Here is a 19,266-nt window from a genome sequence, read left to right as displayed (position 1 = left end):
TGCCAGTAGTGGCCAGGCACACGTATCCCTCCTCTGTACTGACAGGGAAAGGGCAGTGACTCCTCCTCATGGACCAAGTCCTAACACTTGGCGCTTTGACATCACATCCTGCAAATCTGGTTACTTCCTGCGACCTTGGCCGCTGACGACATGGGCAAGGTCAGCACTGATTGGTCCCGGCTCTCTTTGAAGGAGGGGGGCTTGTCCAAGTTATCCAGGAGGTACAAAGTTCATTGACGACAGACCTCCACAACAGAAAGTACGTCCACCACGAAAGCCCTCTGCCCCCGAACCATAGCTAGGCTAAAGAGGCGGCTCGTCTCAGAGAGGCAAAGGCATTGCACCTGCTTACACCACAGCCAAGTTTGACCCATGGCTGCTGCTCTTGGAATCAGAAGCCGCGGAGGTGGCTCCCTGTGTCTTTCCCAAGGAGATTCGCTCACACTTTCCTGGGCCAGCTGCTATTCACTGGTTGTTCCCGTCCCTCATTGCTGGGTTCCAGCCCAGCAGAAGTGGGAGCTGCGGCATTCAGAATCTTCTCCAGTGACCAGAGGGCAGAAATATCCTTTGTCAATGTAACAAGGTAGTGGCCTCTTATGACCAGAAGAATAATCAGCCTGTTCGTGGGTTCAGGGAAAGTGGATGGCGGCCTCACAGCGGTCATTTGGAGAGAGGAAGTTGGTGCTGGCGAAGGGGCAATGTCTGGGAGAGGGAAGATGTAGGAAACCCCCAGATCACTGTTCCTTCAAGGGCCCTGTAGACATTAGTAGCTCAGCCAGAGGTTACAGGAGTGGGTGGGAGCAGTTCTGTGGCCTGCAGCATGCAGGAGCTCATACTAGATGATCATGATGGTCCCTTCTGGCCTTAAGGGCTAGGAATTTAGGCATGGGCAGGGCAAGGCTCCCCTCTCTCCCAGTCAAGCACAGACAGGTGTTTGGGGTTATTAGACCCACCTGAGAAGGATTAAGAGACTCATTAGATGAGTAGGCATGGGAGGCTCCAAGCCCCAAAATAGGGAGAGGCTGGAGGGATGGGGGAGAGAACCAGCCCCAGGAAGGCTGAGCAAACAACCCCTGATTTTGAGGGGTTCAGCTACAGTCCAGTGAGGCCAGAACTTAAAGCCACGGTCCCAGGAATCAGGACTGTGGGACCCTAGATGCAGGGACGACTCCAGGTTTTCTGCCGCCCCAAGCGGAAAAAACAAACAAACAAACAATTGGCGGCACTTCGGCGGCAGCTCAATCGCGCCGCTCCATTCTTCGGCAGCACTTCAGCAGCAGAGGAAGAGAGGGACTGAGGGACCCGCCGCCGAATTCCCACCGAAGACCTGGCTGTGCCGCCCCAATAACGGACGGAGTGTCGCTGCTGCCCCTTTGTATTGACCCCAAGCACTTGCTTCCTTCGCTGGTGCCTAGAGCTGGCCCTGCCTAGATGTGAGGGGTTGAGCCGCAGGCTGGGGAGTCAGGACTGAAAGCAGAACACACAGGTCCCAGCGAGGCGAGCTGTGAAACCCCTGCCCCTGAGGGAAGAGTGTACAGGCTAGGGAGACATGGACTGGGAACACACAGGCCCCATGAGGGCAGGCTGTGAAACCTTGAAAAGAAAAGGGGACGTGAGTAATTTGAATAAATTATACCCCACCCTCCCCTAGGGGAATATTGTTTTAAAGACTCTGAGTATATGTGAATTATTTTGGGGCTCAGAAGAAAATGGAGGCAGGATGCCAGCAGGACCACCTTGGGCCACAAGGGGGCACCCTCAATGGCATCTGTCTACAGTCAGTCAGTTAAAGGAGGCAGGGACTGCACATGCTTCCCACATGTGATGCCTGCAGGGAGCAACTTTATTGTCCTCGCATTGGGCAGATTGTTGCACTTCTGATGCTGTCAGTGGGAGGAGCTTCGGAGAGCAAGGAGGGATTTGGGTGGAAAGAAGCTGGAGCACCCCCGGCCTTGGTCCCTCGTTATACCTGCGCAGGTTCTTAGCATCGCCACCGAGCCAATTTCTTTATTCACAGCACAGATGTTTCTAGTGGCTGCGTTTCTGCCCTAAGATGATGCATGGAAGATGTCAAATGCCTTTGGTGGAGCAGCTGGAGTAAGGCTTTGGTGTAAGTACCCAGTCGTGGGCCCAAAGGAGCCTGCAGGGTGCTCCCCTAGATGCCACATGCCTCTCGTAGAAAGGGCCTTACGATGGAGTTTTAGTTAATGGCCACTTCAGATTAAAGCCTCAGTGCATCTGATCACTATAGCAACATGAAGAGGCAGGGAGGAGAGGAAATGTGTTTCCCCCAATGTCTTTGCCTTGAAATTGCAACTCATCCAGTCTTTTAAGTACCCCAGCTCTCCGGTGTGGATGCTCACACACAAGAACACGTGTTCACACAGAATATTCTCACGTGTATGCACACGCATCCAGGCATGCCCACACAGACCATGCTGTGACACATCTGCTCGTGCACGTACTGATGTGCCCACAGATGGAGACTCACCAACACGGGACTACAGTGATCCCATCCCACACCTGTACACTCTGACTTCTGGCACGTATTCACTTGTGCACACACAGATGCTAATGCACACCCACTGTTCTCATACCTATACAAACACAGGTGCACGGGCACACGCATTCCCTCCTGTGTGCACAAGAGACACGGGAACACACACAAACACCCCTACACAGCCATTGTAGCCTCCTGCACACCCACGTTCAAGCACAGACCTGTGCTTTTGCACGCAAACCCGTGCCAAGGACACGCGGCCACTCATGCTCCCTCACAAATATCCATGTACTTTTGCGCACGAAGCCACTCAGAACTTTGGCACCTGCTGCGTACAAATCCTGCTGTCTCACACACGCAATCATCGCCTCACGTGGGAGTTAAAGCACAAATCCCTTGGCCCTGATTCTCAGAGCCGCTGAGCACCTGCTGCTCCCACTGACTTGAGGTGAAAATCCGGCTCATGCTGTTTGTTATGCAAAAGCAGTTTCTTAGCAACTAAAATCATATTCTCTGTTAAGGCAACACCCATTAGCAGGATAATCCCAGGTAATTCCAGACAAGACAAAACAAAATCAGGCTAATGTGGGCAGCTATAATTAAAACATAATGAGTAAAATCCACCCCTATGCGGATGCCCAGCACGAGGCACCTGAGCCCTCAAAACAGGCCTCCTTAACTGTGCTGGCCCTCTGAGCAGGGCTGAATCTCACCCATAAGTGAGCGTCCTGCAGGTATTTCATTGATTTGCTCTCATTTGGTTTGACAGTATGTTTGACCCAGATCCTCAAAAGGATTTAAGCACCTAACTCCCATTGATTTCACTAAGATGGTGGTTTCTGAGCTGTGGACACTTTTCCATTAGAATTGAGACCCAGCAACTCACTTCAGAGAGGCCATCAAAGAGTAGGAAGCTGAGGTCACTGGGCACCTGGGCTGAACTTGAATGCCTTGGATTTCAACTTCTACAGATGAAACGCCCTTTGGGCAATCTCCTGCATCACCCAGTCCTCTGGGGTGGCAGCTGGCTACCTACTTGTGATCCATTCTGCCACTCATCAGCAATGCAGGCAGGACAAAGTCGTGGAAATGAATGGTTCAGTTGAGGAAGGCCAGCCGGATTTTATAACATTAATGTAACGCTCTAACAGAACTTTCCACCTGGGAATGGTGCCTCTGCACAACGAATACAAGTTGGGGATGATCTCTGCTCTCCCCCATGTGCTTCTCTGTTCATTAGAGACTGAGAGGATCTTTGGAGGTGAAGCTTGCAGTGCCCAATTCAACCCTGGTGCAAGCAGGTGCAGCTACGCTGAAGTCTGTGCAGCAGTGGCTACTTTCACCAAGGGCTGAATTATGTATTTCCTGACTCCAGTCACACAATATAAGCTTATGCGCCTTGTCAGGTGGCAGGAGTCAGCACACACTGGTCCCAGTGGCTACTGTTACACACATTCTGATTGTTCTCTCTAGACCACGTTGTCCCAGCCAGGAGTTCATGGGACCCTCCTGAAAGCTTTACTAAAAACAAAAAATCCTCATAGATATATCACGGGTGCTGCATTTACCTTTGTAAAATATACCAAGTTAGGGCTGTGCCAAGCACAGGGCACGGCACAGCTGTATTTTTGTGATGTTGATCCTTCTAACTACTGTATTTGGAGTTTAACCAGGTCAAGACATTTTTAAAAATAAAGGTATCAGATTCAATTTATACATATTATGAAGTCACAACTGAAATCTTAAAAAGCCAAGGTCCTGTCTGCTTTGTATTAAGATACAAAGCACTTTTTGCAAGGCTCTTGGAAAGCCAGCATGTCCTTGGGAAAACATTTGCCTTCTCTATCCTGATATGTGCTGGGACCAGTTGACTGACCCGAAGTGGCTGCATCTCCTTCCACAGAGTCCTGTTTGATGTCACTACACAAAGTGATAGGTGCTATATAGACATCTAAGCATGAAGGAGAGATGGATGGAGAGATAGTGGGATGGATAAAGTGGGTGCTGGATGGATAGTGGGAGGAGAAGGGGAAGTGGTGGGATGGGGAAAGGGGATGGTGCAGGGGTACTGTGAGCCATTGAACCCAACTATAAACCCTCTATATGATGGAAACCACTTCAAGCCAGGGGGTGTGTCAGCCTATGGAACGGGGTGGATGGTTGGATGGAGAAATAGGGGGAGGTCGTCCAGTTACATCCATTGACCAATGCCCGTTGCATGCTGGGTATAGTTGCCAACTTTGGTTGGAGGAATTCCTGGAGGTTTAATCACATGACATAATATTTAATTAACAATTAATCTTTAATTCCTGGAGACTGCAGGGCAATCCTGGAGGGTTGGCAACCCAAACAAGCACCACAATCCTATCCCCAGGCCACAAACCCTCTGGCAGGTGTTCATTTGCACTGAATGCTAGGAACCCATCCCGGAGGAGGAGAGATGAATTAGGACCTATATAGCAGCTCACAGAACAGTGAAGTTAGAGAACTACGTTTCCCAGAACCCCCTACGCCCACTAGAGGCCCGGCAGGCTCCCAGAGAGGCGTCCTTCCCCATTGCACTGCTGGGAAATGTAGTCTCCGATTGGCCAGGCTCCCCGATGCTGGCTGCGAAAGGGCGCCGACGGCAGAACTACATTTCCCAAACTCCACCTCGCACGCTCCCGGCGTCGCCCGCGGGCTCCGCTCGCGGAAACCCCTTCCCGTTGCCTCCTGGGAAAGGCAGTCTCCTGCCCGCCGGGTTCCTATTGGCAGGCCACGGAAGAGCGGCGCTGGATAAACTACGCGTCCCAGAATTCCCCGCCCCCTTCGGACGCTCGGGGGCGCCATTTTGTTTTGTATGAAAACCCTAAGATGGCGGCGGGGGAGAGGCACTGAAGGTTGCCGCTGCCGCCTCCAGAGGCCGGGGTCTCCGTCGTTAGGTTCCCCGTCCCTCTCTCGCGCCCCCGCCCCGGGCCGCGCGGCGGGGCAGGCGGAGCAGCCGCCCCATGGCCAGGGGCCCGGGCCGCTCGCCGTGGCCATGGACCTGCGCTCGGCCGTCTACAACGCGGCCCGCGACGGGAAGCTGAAGCTGCTGCAGAAGCTGCTGGGCAGCCGGAGCCGGGAGGAGCTGGAGGCCCTGACGGCCGGGCCGGGCGGCGGGGGGACCCCGCTGCTGATCGCCGCCCGCCACGGGCACCGGGAGGTGGTGGAGTTCCTGCTGGACCACTGCGGCGCCCGGGTGGAGGAGGGCGGCTCGGTCAGCTTCGACGGCGAGACCATCGAGGGGGCCCCGCCGCTGTGGGCCGCCTCGGCTGCCGGGCACCTGGCGGTGGTGCGCTGCCTGCTGGAGCGGGGGGCCTCGGTGAACCAGACCACGCTGACCAACTCCACCCCGCTGCGGGCCGCCTGCTTCGACGGGCACCTGGAGATCGTGCGCTACCTGGTGGGCGAGCGGGGGGCCGACCTGGAGGTGGCCAACCGGCACGGGCACACCTGCCTGATGATCTCCTGCTACAAGGGGCACCGAGAGATCGCCTGCTACCTGCTGGAGAAGGGGGCGGACGTCAACCGCCGCAGCGTGAAGGGCAACACCGCCCTGCACGACTGCGCCGAGTCCGGGAGCCTGGAGATCCTGCAGCTGCTGCTCCGCTCCAAAGCCCGCATGGAGAGGGACGGTTACGGCATGACCCCGCTGCTGGCCGCCAGCGTCACCGGGCACACCAACATCGTGGAGTACCTCATCCAAGGAGGGCTGCAAAACGAGGAGGGGGACGAGGCGTCGGGGAACGAGGCTGGGGACTGCGCTGCAAGGGGGTGGCAACAGAGGGGTTGCGCTACTGACCAGGAAACGCATCCGTGCTGCCCCGAGGAAGTGCAGCGTGAGGGCCAGAAGGGATGCGGTGCCACTAGCCAGGATGAACAGCAGGGCCCGTATGAGCGCTGCAGTCGAGGGGCAGCTGTAGAAGCCCTGGAGCTGCTGGGAGCCACCTTCGTGGATAAGAAGCGTGACCTGCTGGGGGCTCTCAAGTACTGGCGAAGGGCCATGGAGCTTCGGCACCAGGGGGGGCAGTACCTGACCAAGCCTGAGCCCCGGCAGCTGGTGCTGGCTTATGACTACTCCCGGGAGGTGAGCACCCTGGAGGAACTAGAAGCCCTGATCACTGACCCGGATGAGATGCGCATGCAGGCGCTTCTGATCCGAGAGCGCATCCTGGGCCCCTCTCATCCGGACACCTCCTATTACATCCGTTACCGGGGGGCGGTCTATGCCGACTCAGGCAACTTTGAACGCTGTATTAACCTGTGGAAGTATGCCCTGGACATGCAGCAAGGCAACCTGGAGCCCCTCAGCCCCATGACTGCCAGCAGCTTCCTTTCTTTTGCTGAGCTCTTCTCCTATGTGCTTCAGGACCGCTCCAAGGGCACGTTAGCTACCCAACTGGGCTTCTCCGACCTCATGGGTGTGCTGAGCAAAGGGGTCCGGGAGGTAGAGCGGGCGCTTCTGCTTCACAAGGACCCAGTGGCCGACTCTGCGCAGTTCACCAAGGCACTAGCCATAATCCTCCATCTGGTCTTCCTGCTGGAGAAGGTGGAATGCACCCCTGAGCAGGAGCACCAGAAGCGCCAGACCATCTACTGCCTGCTCAAGTGCAGTCCCAGGGCCAAGAACGGGTTCACACCCTTGCACATGGCTGTGGACAAGGACACCACCACAGTGGGGCGCTACCCAGTGGGCAAGTTCCCGTCGCTCCATGTTGTGAACCTGCTGCTGGAGTGTGGGGCTGACCCAGACAGCCGTGACTATGACAACAACACCCCGCTGCACATCGCTGCCCAGAACAACTGCCCACTGATCATGAGTGCCCTGATGGAGGCCGGGGCCCACATGGACGCCACCAATGCCTTCAAGCAGACAGCTTACGAGCTGCTGGATGAGAAGCTGCTTACCAAGAGTATGATGCAGCCCTTTAACTACATCACCCTCCAGTGCCTTGCTGCCCGTGCCCTGGACAAGCACAAGATCCCTTATAAGGGCTTCATCCCTGAGGAGCTGGAGGCCTTCATTGAACTTCATTAGGGTGGGAGGACTGAAGTCACCAGCCTTTCCCACGAACTGGCTCATCATCCCTAAGAGGAAGGGAAATCCGAGGTCTGGAGGCAGATCCTTTCCCTGGGTGCTGGAAGCCTTCGTTGCACTGAGGCAGGCTGCAGCCATTGTCCTTTCCCATCATGGAGCTTATCCCTACAGGGGAAGGAAACTCAAGAGCTTGTCGCTGTGGCTGGCTTGCTTCCTCTTCATCCCCAGGTGCCAGAAGCCTTCACTGAACCGAACCAAGAGGAAGCTGCAGCTGCCGCCTTTCCCCTTCGCCAACCGTCTCATCCTCAAGGGAGAAGGCAATTGGAGATTTTGTAGGAGATTCCCCTGCATCCTCCCACCTTTCCTCTTCCCATAAGTGCTGGATTAATTCGGTCGTTATGCTTTAGGGTTGCTACAAATTCACATACGTGCACCTCTCCTGTGCACCCTACCCCAAGGGACTGACCCAATAGTAATGCAAGCAAAGGAATAAAACATCCACATCTTCAGTTTAATCTAGTCCCTCTTTCCTTCCCACATTTGGCACATGAGCCTAAAAGCTGGGTGGCTAGTGCCCAGCAGGGCTAGTTGCCATTTGCACAACTTCCCAGCGGGGTGTGGTGATTTCCCCCCACCCCTGGCCCCAGTAGCCATGTAACAAGTGGTGCAAAATTGTGAGATTTTTTTGATGGCTGTTTGCAAAGCTGGATTTTCTTTTTTTCCTGCCAGAGCCAGGCCCTGGCCGCTCTGCAAGATTTCTCCAATCCTGTACTTACATCTCAAGGACAACCTTAGTCACATGGTTTTGTCAGCAAACGCTGGCTTATATGAAGGAGGGGACTTCTAATTTAAAAACTAAAATAAAATCTGTATGGCTTTGTGGCTGGCAAGAGCCTCGATCTTACCAATTTGGCACAGGCCAACCCCTGTGCCTACGTAGGCTTAGCTCTGCATGGGGTCAGTGGGGGTTGGCCTGTCTAGAATGGTCTGCAGGCCAAAACCATGTTACTTGAGCTGGTGCTTGAGATCCCCTCTTTCAAGCCATTCCAGGATCAGAGAATGTTTGCAGGGTGGGCTGAGCTTGGAGGTTTCTTTAAAGCAGGTGAGCATTTGTTGCAGTGTGGGGTGGCCCATGGTTGGAGGAAAGAGCAGGCAAGGAATGTTAATGAAGGATGATTTTTATTTTATTTTTAAAGGTTGAATGGCACTGATCCACTGGGCTTTGAAGTATCCTGTTCTGAGAACCTCCCTTGAAAGGGCCACTGACGCTTGTTGGTGTTGGCTTTTGGTTCTTTCTGCAGCTATACTAAGTATGGTGCTAGTTTAAAGATTGAAATAAAAATCTGTCTTCATCTGGCTACTCTTGGGGTGAGCTGGTTTTTGTTTAATTAGGACCTGGACAGATGTTTGTTACCTGTTCCCTCAGGGCAGGCATTTGTCCACCTCAGCAGAACCTTGCTTTGTGTTGAGCAGTTGGTGCTGCCAAACATGATGCAGTCCCTGCATTTTATTTTGTCTCAGCAGGAATGACTTTTAGCAGCCAGTGGCTCCTTTCTTGGCCCACTCAGAGCAAAATGCATAGCTAAGGATGAAGCAGCTTTCAGGAAAAGTCAGGATGATCAGGAGAGCAGGACCCTGATAAATGCCCATGCACTGTGATCTAACGAAGCTGCTCGACTAGTATTTACAGGCCAGCTAAACCATAAACCTCAATGATCCAATGTTCTCTGCCCTTTAAGGATATTGTAGAGCTGCCATTTAGTTTTGCAGTGTTAACTATTAAATAAATGTTTTATTTATGAGGCAAGAAGGTTTAACTCTTATCAAGGTGTAAAGTGCAGGGTTAATTTAGGTACAATATTTTTTTTCCTCCTTGTGGCTGATACGGATTAAACTGCGCAAATGACTTAACTTTGCTAGCCGATGAGTGCTCCTAACTTTAAATAATAAAACAAAACAAATGCTGATGGAGTGCAAATGTCTTGGAATTCCTTCATGCTAGGACCGTGTTTTCAGGGTCTCGGTTTCATTGAGGGGTAGGGGAAGACAGTGAAATTATTTGGGCAATAAATGGGAGGAATCGCTCGTAAAGAATGGCCACACCGGGTCAGACCAAAGGTCCAGCTAGCCCAGTATCCTGTCTTCCGACAGGGGGCAATGCCAGGTGCCCCAGAAGGAATGAACAGAACTGGTAATCAGTGATCCATCCCATTGCCTGTTCCTAGCTTCTGGCAAACAGAGGCTCGGGACACCATCCCTGCCCATCCTGGCTAATAGCCATTGATGGATCTATCCTCCATGAAGTGAGTGGATCTCCACAAGAGCTCAGTGAGACATGCTAGCATCTTGTGTTGCTGGATTTAGGGATCTTAATTTAGCAAAAAACAGATGCCTACATTGTCTGTTTACACTTCTACCTATGTTTCTCCGTTTTGTCACTGAAAATAGTTTCCCTTCTGTTTCTAGTTAGGCTCGCTTTCTGGCTCTCTTGCATTAGCACCATGCTTTTGTGATTGGGTTGCAAAAATTGCAGGGGAAGGTTTAAACGCAAATGCATTATTTTACTCAGCATTTAAAATGAACGAAAACATTCACTGACAGGAGATTTCTAAAACTTCTTAAGTCTATTTCAATAAGACTTTAAACTTCAGGCCTAAACTAGCTGACTGTCCTTGAACCCTGAGTTTGTTTGGTCACAGCTTTTGGGCCAGACCCTCAGCTGGTGTAAATCAGTGTAACTCCCTCAGTGTCAGTGGAGCTGTGGGTACTGATTTTAAAAATACAGGCTCTGGGAAGATTGTGCCTACAGATCTTGGGTGCTTCAGTTTCTGAATGGCCAACTTAAGTTACCTTAAAGGTGCCTTGACTTTCATAGGGCAGATGCTCGGTGCATTCTGGAAGTCAGGCCACTTTAAGGTGTCTCAGGTTGGATATCCAAATTACTAGCCACTTGGAAATCTTGGCTGTGGCGTGAGGTTTTGTTTTTGTTTTTAAAAGGGACCGATTCATACTGTGACATTCTAGCTGCCCTGGGCCCCTGCAGGACACCCTTTGATTAGCTCCCCTCTTGTACCCAGGGCAGTCATGAGGCTAGTAATAGAGAGCCCTTAAAGGGCAGTAAGAAATCTGAAGCTGTGGCCATGTGATCAGGTAACTGTGGAATCTGGCCATTGATTGGAGCCTCATGAAAGGGGAAGCTTGACATGGCAGAAAGGCCAAATTTGTTTTGCACTTTGCAATTGCATGTTGATGGTAATTACTGGGTAAGTGAAATCACTGCATGAATTGAAGTCTAATTACCATGTAAGGGCCATTATTTACTGTAGGTGTGGGTTGGGCTGACTCTGCTGTGCAGGGTAGAACAGGCACTTGGCAGGTGCAGTGAAATGTTTAGGGACTGTTTTAGTAACTGGATGATTAGCTGGGGCGGAGGGTAGAGATTTTTCACTAGGGCAGTCACAAACCCTGGCTTATGTCGCTCTCCTGAAATGATCCTGCAAATTCTCCCTCTACAGATTTCTCTTTAGTTTTGCTTACCAAATTCCAGCTCTGATTCCCACACTCAGCTCCCCGGGCCAATAAATGGCTCCTGTGCGGGTGTCTGTAGAAATGCATAGAAGGGAAAGATTCACCTGAGGCTTTGCTGGGGCCAGTTGCTAGTTCCCTTCTATGGAGATCGTCTAGGCTCCCCGGATCATCCCCCACACACGTTATGTGATCAGTGTTTACAAAGTGCAGAGCCTGGAGTTTAAAGATAGGGATAGCATCAGCATTTCCCTGGCTCTCCGGGCAGAGCAGGAGCACTTAGAGGGTCACAAATGCTCAGAAGTATCTCTGGTGAAGACAGGACCTGTGTGGCAACCCTTGGGGGTGTGTCAGTGTTATGTGCTTCCTCGGGCCGTCATGGGGTGCAACCCACGTTGGGGGTTCCAACTACTGGATACGCGACTGGCCTGGGGAACAGCCGAAACTTTTGGAGAAGCTGGCGTGCAGAGAAATGGAAGTGCTGTTAATTAATGGGGGGGATGCATCGTGGATTCAGTCAAGCCGGATTTTTGGATAAAGGGCATTTGGATCGCTGGAATTATACTGTATCGCACTAGGGAGACATGACACAGACGGCTCAGGTGCCGAAATGAGAAATGGCTTTGGAGAGCCCTGCTAGAGCTCAGACAAGCCTGGGGGAGACTGTAAATGTCCCAGCAAAGTCCTCTCTGTTCCCGGGTGGTTGGGAGAGAGGAACACAGAGCAGAATTCTTCTCCCTGAACTCAGTCCCTTGGGGGGGGGGGACTCCCCACAACCAGCCTGTGTGCTCCCTAGTTAAGGAAATCGTCCATCCCCAAGGGAGAGTGTGTGATGTCCCTGTGGGAGTTTCAGGCGAAAGCCATCGCTGGTGCTAAAGGTGAACTGTAAAAGACAGAAATGGGGCTGTGGCCTCTTTTTCCTTTCCTGACCGCTGGGTTGTGTGTGTGCGTTTAAAAACCAAATGCTCGGTTTTTACACCAGAAATTCAGGACTTGGAAACAAATGGCAAAAGCACCTGTGGGTGTTAGGCACCTAAATCCCATTCTCCAAAGCCCCTTAGCTGAAATGTTTACCCCTTCTCTGCCCTGGTTTTCCTGGCCGTGTCTTTGGCTGGCTGAAGAGTGAGGGGAATGGGGACCTCGCTGGTACCAAGTGAAAGCTGAGCGGTTGAGGGGGCAAAGGGATTTGGAGTCATTCTGGTTGAAATGCTGTGGGTTTTGCTTGGCAATAATACCCATTGGCTTCAAAGCTGAAAGTGTTGAAGGAAAAAACGCCTTGTAAAAGTTTCTGTTCCTCCCCTGTCTTTCACATGAGAGCTGAGAAAGCTCCTCCCCCGGTTCTCTGGTCCTCCCTGGAGATCTCTGGCAGAAATGGGTAACACTGGACATTCCTGCTACATCTAAAGTGTGAAAAACACAATCAAATCTCTCTAGGCCTCCCTTCCCAATCTGCCTCAGCCCAGCAAACGGGTCCCATCTGTAGTACAAGCTGCATCAGGTGCCCCGTGTTCAGTTGTCAGCCCCGTCACCTGAGCAGTCAGTTCCACTTCTCCATAAATGTGTCATGTGAAACTGGGGAGGGGGGGGTTACAGACTCTGTTCCCTAGGAAAGGGTGGCCCTGGGTATCAGAGCAGGCAGTGGTAATGCAATACCCGGGCAAAGGAAGGTTACGTAAGGGGAGGGAAAATGCTGAGAAGGAAACTCTGGAGCCAGGCCCCTGGGTCCTGCCATTCCCTTTGGAAGCCCTGAGCAAAGGCTATAAAAAGCAAGTCGTACTTGCTATTACCGAGCCCCCTTACGCAGCTAAAAATAGAAGCCGAGCTGTTCCGACAGTGGAAGCCACAGCCTGTGGGGTTGTTTATAAAGGGGCAGTGGGGTGCAGTCCCTGGTCTGGCCCGGGGGGGCAGGTTGTGCAGGGGGTTGGAGTGTGTGATTAGGCCAGAGGTGGGCAAACTACGGCCCATGGGCTGGATCCTGCCCCCCAGGGGTCTGGATCCGGCCCTCGGGATTGCACCCTCCCTTGGCGCCGCGGGTCCCGTGCCGCTCTGCAGAAGTGGCTGGCACCATGTCCCTGTGGCCCCCAGGTCGGGGGGCAGAAAGATCTGTGCATTGTCCATACCTCTAGACACTGCCCCCCCAACTCTCTGCCTGCACCTCGCACCCCTCCTGCACCCCATCCCCCTGCCCTGGAGCTCCCTCTTGCACTCTGCACCTCTCCTGCACCCCAGCCCCCTTCCTTGAGCCCCCTCATATACCCCTCTGCCCCAATCCCTTGCCCTGAACCTCTTCCTACACTCCACACCCCCTCCCACACCCCACACTCCCTCCTGCATCCCAACCCCCTGCCCCGGCCCTGCATACAATTTCCCGACCCAGACGGGGCAAGGTGCTGCCATGTGGCTTGACGGATAGAGGCAGGGGGCCGTGGTAGTGGGTTGTCCCCCAGCTCCCTTGTCGGTGTTGTGAGCCATCTGATTGCTAGATGGCTACGTGGCATTTGAGAGCCCCCTACTGCCAGACTTGCTGAGTGGCTGCAGCTGGAGGTCGTTTCAGGAGACAAATGACCAGGGAGGTGGTGGATAGTTTACTCAAAGTATCTATATCTGTGATATTGTAAATCCCCATGACGGTGAAGGTCTGATTCCAACACCCACAGGCCCACCAATGCAAATCCTCCCACGGCATCCTTAACTCCCTGACCCTAGGGATGCTCAGGGCCTTGTGAGGCCTACAGTATGTACCAAAGCACAACAGGGCATGGTGGGGTGGGGTGCTAGCCAGCTCTCTGCAGCCCTGGGTTGGGGAACCAAAGCGGAGGGGCCAGGAGAAGCGCTTCATCCATCCACAGAGGGTCTGGCTTGGGCTGTATCCTCTAACCCCCAGGGCTAGTAGTAGTCACTGGATGCTGACAAACACTTGGGAGATCCCAAGGGATGGGCCTAGACCTGACTCGGAGAGAACCGTGCTGCCACCCAGTCACAGCTAACAGCTGGCAGGAGCAGTGGGCACAGGGTATTCCCCCCCCCTCCCAAAGTGGGTTAGCCTAAACCCTGCCATGGACTAACCCGACTTACCAGGGTCAAGCATGGGGGCAGGCTGGGATCTAGCTCTGCTTTTTGATAACAACACTGATTTAAAACTCTTTCCAGGCAGTGCCTGGACAATGTACAGAAATGGTCCTAGCCCACCCATGCCTGACTCTGTTCCCTTTGCTATTACGGAAGCTCATGCTCCCTCCCAGCCCACCCCCTGCATCCTGCTGGGCAGTTACTTTCATTTGATTCTGCGCTAACTCTTGCCCTGGTGATGATGCTGTTGTCACCGTTTTAGCCCTGCAAGATCAAAGCAGAGAAACCCGGCTGGGAGAAAGCCCTTCTTCAGCCACATTATTATTTGTATTACAGTAGCACCGAGAGGCTCCAACTGAGGTCCAGACCATGTGGTGCTGGGTGCTGTGCAAACATATGGTAAGAGACAGACCGTGCCCCAAAGAGTTTGCGATCTAAATAGAAAAGACGGACAAAAGGGAGTGTTCTCTCTGTTTTACAGGTGTGGAATTGAGACCCAGGAGATGAAAGCCCAGAGCCTCCAGGATATTTAGCCTCCTAATCCCCATCAGTGGGAGGTAGGAGTTGAAATATATTTGAGGATCTGGGCCAAAGTGACTTGCCCAAGGTCCCAGAGGTGGCCTGTGGCAGAGACAGGAACTGAACCCAGTTCTCCCGAGTCCCCTCCCAGCGTCTTAATCACAAAAACACTCCTCCTCCCTGAATAGCTTGCTTCCAAAGATACTAAGCACCCCACCCCCAGTTCTCATTGACTTTGTCTGTAGCTGGGCGGGGTGTGGAGCTCCCCTGAAAATCCAGCCTTGGGAGCAAAAAAACTGATGGGGGCATGGTGGGAGTCCGGATCTGTGTGGGCTACTGGCAGTTCTGCTTGGCCCAAAAGTCCCTCTTGGAGGAGGTGGAAGATCGAGGGAAGCTACAGCAACGTATCAGGCGTTTTGAAAGATTTTACATCACAGCCAGGAACTTCCTTTCTGCTGAGTATTTCCCCTAGATGCCGAACGTTTCTCTGACTGTGACTCAGCCCGGCAGCTCTTTCTGGGAGAGGCTAATGGAGCTGAGTGCCCCGCACTGAGGCTGCACTACACCCACTTCTCATGTTGCTCCGCTGCTTGCGTCCAGAGAGGTGCCGTGAGGAACGTCAGCGCCTTGAGAGGCTCTTGCTATTGCAACAAAAAAGGCCTCGATGACGGTGCACATAACTCACATGATGCAGCAGCTCTGGTAATGATGGAGACACGAGAGCCACAGAAACCACCTGGGCACCACCCCGATGCTGTTTTTTTTTTTAATGAACTTTGCATGTGATCATGGCCCAGGGTTTACAGTGTCAGACCTTGACATGTCCATTCTGATTGTTTCCCAAAAGGCCTCACGCAATACTGGCCCTGTTTTCTCAACAGCCAGCAGGTGGCTTTGAAAGCATGGAGGGTGAGCACTAGCAAAGCAGGGTGTTCTGAGTGTGAGAGACTGTCACTCGGCAGCAGGGAGAACCACAGCTGCTGGCTTCAGGCACGGCTTACTGCTCTCCGCCCTGAGGCTCTGGCGGAATGAGCTGGAGTCTCTTCGGACGCGTGCATCATCTGCAGAATTGTTGGCCGAGTTCTAGTGGCAGGGCCACCTGTTCAACCCCGCTCTCTTCAAATGAGACGCACACAACTTCCCAGTGTAGCAGGCCTCGGCCAGCAGAACCCCGTCATGGTGATGAGACGTGAGCTAGACAGAAACCAGTTTGACGCTGCTGCAGGACAGCTGTACTATGGAAGATGCAAATCCCAGACATGCAAAGTTAGAGAAAGAAATCAGGAACCTGCTGTACATTTCAGCAGTGGGGAGGACTTTGATTTGGAGCAGCAGTAAAAAGCTAATTGAATTTTGAAAGTCCCAGGTAACAGTCACCCTTTTATAAAGGCCAGTTATAAGCGTTTGTAAGCCTCATGCTCCGTTCTAACCTGTAGCTCTCACCAGCACTAAGTCCTGACCTGGATTTGATCTTCCAACTCCATGAGTGCAAATTTACAGGCCCTCGGCTTCATCCCCTTTTAGTTTCAACCAATCAGCCCTTTCCACCTTTCCAGGTTCTTTCTATTTCATGATTTTTTGCTTTATTTGAATGATGAAAAGTTTTCCTCTTTAGCTTCCTGCAGCCAGAAATGTGTCAGGGAGGGCCCCCCAACAGGATGAATTAGAACAAACCATTATCTAACACGGGGCAGTTTTCCACCCCCTCCCAGGAAGTTGTAGTGGTGCAGTCTGAGTCCCAGGTAGTGCTGGGAGAGGGTATAAAGAGCAGCGCTCACGCTAGCTACTTTACAATGGAGTGGTCCACTGGGAAGGACATTGCGATGGCTTCACTTGGGTGTAGAGGAAGCTCTGGCCAGGTAAGACCTGTTCCCCCAAGAAAGTGTCTGGGTCTCTCCTTTTTGTAACTCAAGGAGGAAGAAAGAAGCTAGCTCTGCAACTGGGTTCTCCAGCTCCATCTTTCCCCTTAGGGCTTTACATGTAGCTTCAGTGAGACGAGACAGCCTTTTTGTATCAGCTGTGTAATAGTCCGCCACTTGGGTTTTCTCAACGCCAGGGGCAATTTGCTCTGTCTCTCGCTGAGCCCGCTGAGTTTGCAGTACTGGTAGATAGAACAGCCTCCCCCCTACCCCGCATACACACTGCACCATGACCACCATCCTATTCTTTCTTAGGGCAAAATTTGCTCTAGCAGTCGGTGGACCACAATAGACAGGGAGCATCTGTGTTTGCACAGCAGCTAGTGGGCCCTGCTCGCACTGTAGGGCCTTTAAACACGCGTATAAGAGATGTAATAAATAGACAATTCCCTCCCTCCCCCCATCAGCCATTTTCGTAAAATTGCTTTTCAGACTAGAGCCATACGTGGGAGATTTCCCTTATGGCTTCCACCATCGTGCGCATTGCCAGCTTTTGGGCCTATCACGGGTCTTTGCATTATTTGGTCTTAAAGTCCCAGCACCTGGAGTCAAGTGATTATATAAGAATCTCAGCTTTCCTTTAAAACAATTATGTTTCTGGTCCTTATGGTTGCAGTTAAACCTCCCCCAAAGACTCAATTCCAGCAGGGAGATAAAAAGAACCCAACACTTATTAAAGTTCCATGATTTTTAAGCCAATCTCATAACTTTTTTTTGGGGGGGGGGGGGGGATGATTCATGATGTTGGATTGCAGAGGGATGGCCCTGCAGGTTTGTTTCTCCTAATGCTGCAGGGAGGATAAAGGGAAATAACACATATAAAAACTACATCGACCGTAGTTTGAAGGTTGAATCCCAAATGTAAGGGTGCAGTGACAATCCTAGCTTGCCCTGTTGGAAGTGTTTATTGCTATATCCATAAGGGGAGGGTAGACATGTCCTCTGCAAATAGGGAAATTGATAAACTCCATCTTAATTAACTGGCAATTACATCACAGGTGCTGTGAATGGCCCCTTACCTAGGCATTTCTAAAGCATTCGTCCCTGTGGCATCTCAGTCGCAGCTTAACACACCTTGATTAAGTCCTTGGACACGTACAGCAGATGTTACTTAATACAACTGTACATTTGTCTGGACCATTGTGCTGTAGGTTGGTCTGAGCTTTCATAGAGTGCTTTAAAACTGTGGTACAACCTCGGTTGTCCAAAGGTGGTTGGGACACCCCAAATCTTTGGATATTGAACAGTACAAGCTCTGGGGACTTTAACGGTCAGGCTCACTGGAGCTCCTGAGTGCCTGCAGCTGTACCAAGTGGTGTTTGCATGGGGTGAGCACTGTTGTGTTGCTGTTTGGAATCAGGAGTGAAGAGGTTTTGTGCCTGGGCTGGTGCATTTTCATTAGAGTTTTTTGCAAAGGTCTTTCATAGCCTGCTAGCGGGTTCCTCCAAGGATGGGCAATTGGCTGGCTTGCCTACGGCTAGCCTGTTCCACAGGACTTAGGCACTTCAGCTAAATCGCCTTCCTCCAGAAATACAGGCCTCACGACCGCTATTTTCTTGGGGCCAATCAGCCCGCGTCTAAACAGGCGTCACTCCCACTGACTTCAGTGCAAGATGTGTGTCCCACTGAGGACAGAGTCTGGCCCTTGAATGTGCCTAAGCACCAGAGTAGCCGACTGCAGATTAATGGTCCCTACAAAGCTTCTGGTGTAACAGCTGGAGTCAAGCGCACAATGGGAGGTTAATACCAGTTTCTAAATGCAAGCGGTAGTGCAGGATCAGTTTCGTCAACAGCACTGGCACGTTGTGCTGCTTTTGATCCTGCATAGGCAATGCCTGGACGTTCACACTTGCAAGGAGGAGGAAAGACACTTGCCCTTTGACTTCGTGCAGGGCCCAGCGCTGTCACACAACTGGACTTGTTCTGTCACCTTCCCGCCAAGGGCTCCGCAGCCCTGTGTTGTGGGCTTGATGCAGACTAGTCAGGGATTTGATTTGTTTCCACCTGAAGTTGCACATCGACACCCACTTCTGCACGCACATCCGCAGGCGTGCACACAAACACGGGGACCTGCTGTCTGTGTTATCACAGGGGGAGGACCTCTTCCCAGATTCAGGCGCTTCTGATAACCCACTCCCCTCCTTGCCTCAGGGATCATATGGCCACAGAGTGAGTGGCACTTCAGCATTTTATCCTTGCGTCTCACCAGAGGGTGCTGGACAAGCTCTTGGCAGCAGGTAAGGCGCTGCAGGGTATTGAAGTGCAGGGATCACCATGCTGCTCCGTTGGAGGGGGTGACAAAGGGGTGCATCACTCTGTGCTTGTTTGGGGATTGATAATACTTAGCCCTTGCCCTGTAGCATATAAGCACCACTATCCCCATTTCTCAGAGGGGGAAACTGAGGCACAGTGTGTATAGGGGAAGGCCTAAAGGAGTGGCCACTGATTTTTTTTTTTTTTTTTAGGTGACACCCTGGGGCCCCGAGTACCCACCCCTCCCACTGAAGGCAATGGGAGCTCCAGGAGTCAGGCTCCAGGCATCTCAGGCTAACCATTTTTGAAAAACTTTGGCCTAAAGTAACTCACCCAAGGTGATGCAGCAAATCAGTGGCAGGGCCAGGAATAGAACCCAGGAGTCCCAGCCCCTGGCCCTATCCATTGGGCCACATTGTCTC

At 52.3% G+C, this 19,266-nt stretch overlaps 1 protein-coding gene across 1 annotated transcript; it reads left to right on the top strand.

Annotated features, from left to right (window-relative positions):
* Positions 1 to 5,313: 5,313 nt before the first annotated feature.
* On the top strand, positions 5,314 to 9,530 carry FEM1A (fem-1 homolog A). Its single transcript, XM_039516140.1, has one exon. The coding sequence runs from the start codon at positions 5,340 to 5,342 to the stop codon at positions 7,557 to 7,559; it is 2,220 nt and encodes a 739-aa protein (XP_039372074.1). The 5' UTR covers positions 5,314 to 5,339; the 3' UTR covers positions 7,560 to 9,530.
* The last annotated feature ends 9,736 nt before the right edge of the window (positions 9,531 to 19,266 follow it).

The sequence above is a fragment of the Mauremys reevesii genome, linkage group 26, assembly GCF_016161935.1.
Source record: "Mauremys reevesii isolate NIE-2019 linkage group 26, ASM1616193v1, whole genome shotgun sequence".
Classification (NCBI taxonomy): domain Eukaryota; kingdom Metazoa; phylum Chordata; order Testudines; family Geoemydidae; genus Mauremys; species Mauremys reevesii.
This window is presented reverse-complemented; position numbering and strand designations above follow the sequence as displayed.

Excerpts from the sequence above, each read along its gene's own strand:
- FEM1A (XM_039516140.1), top strand. The coding sequence starts at position 5,340 with ATGAAAACCCTAAGATGGCGGCGGGGGAGAGGCACTGAAGGTTGCCGC.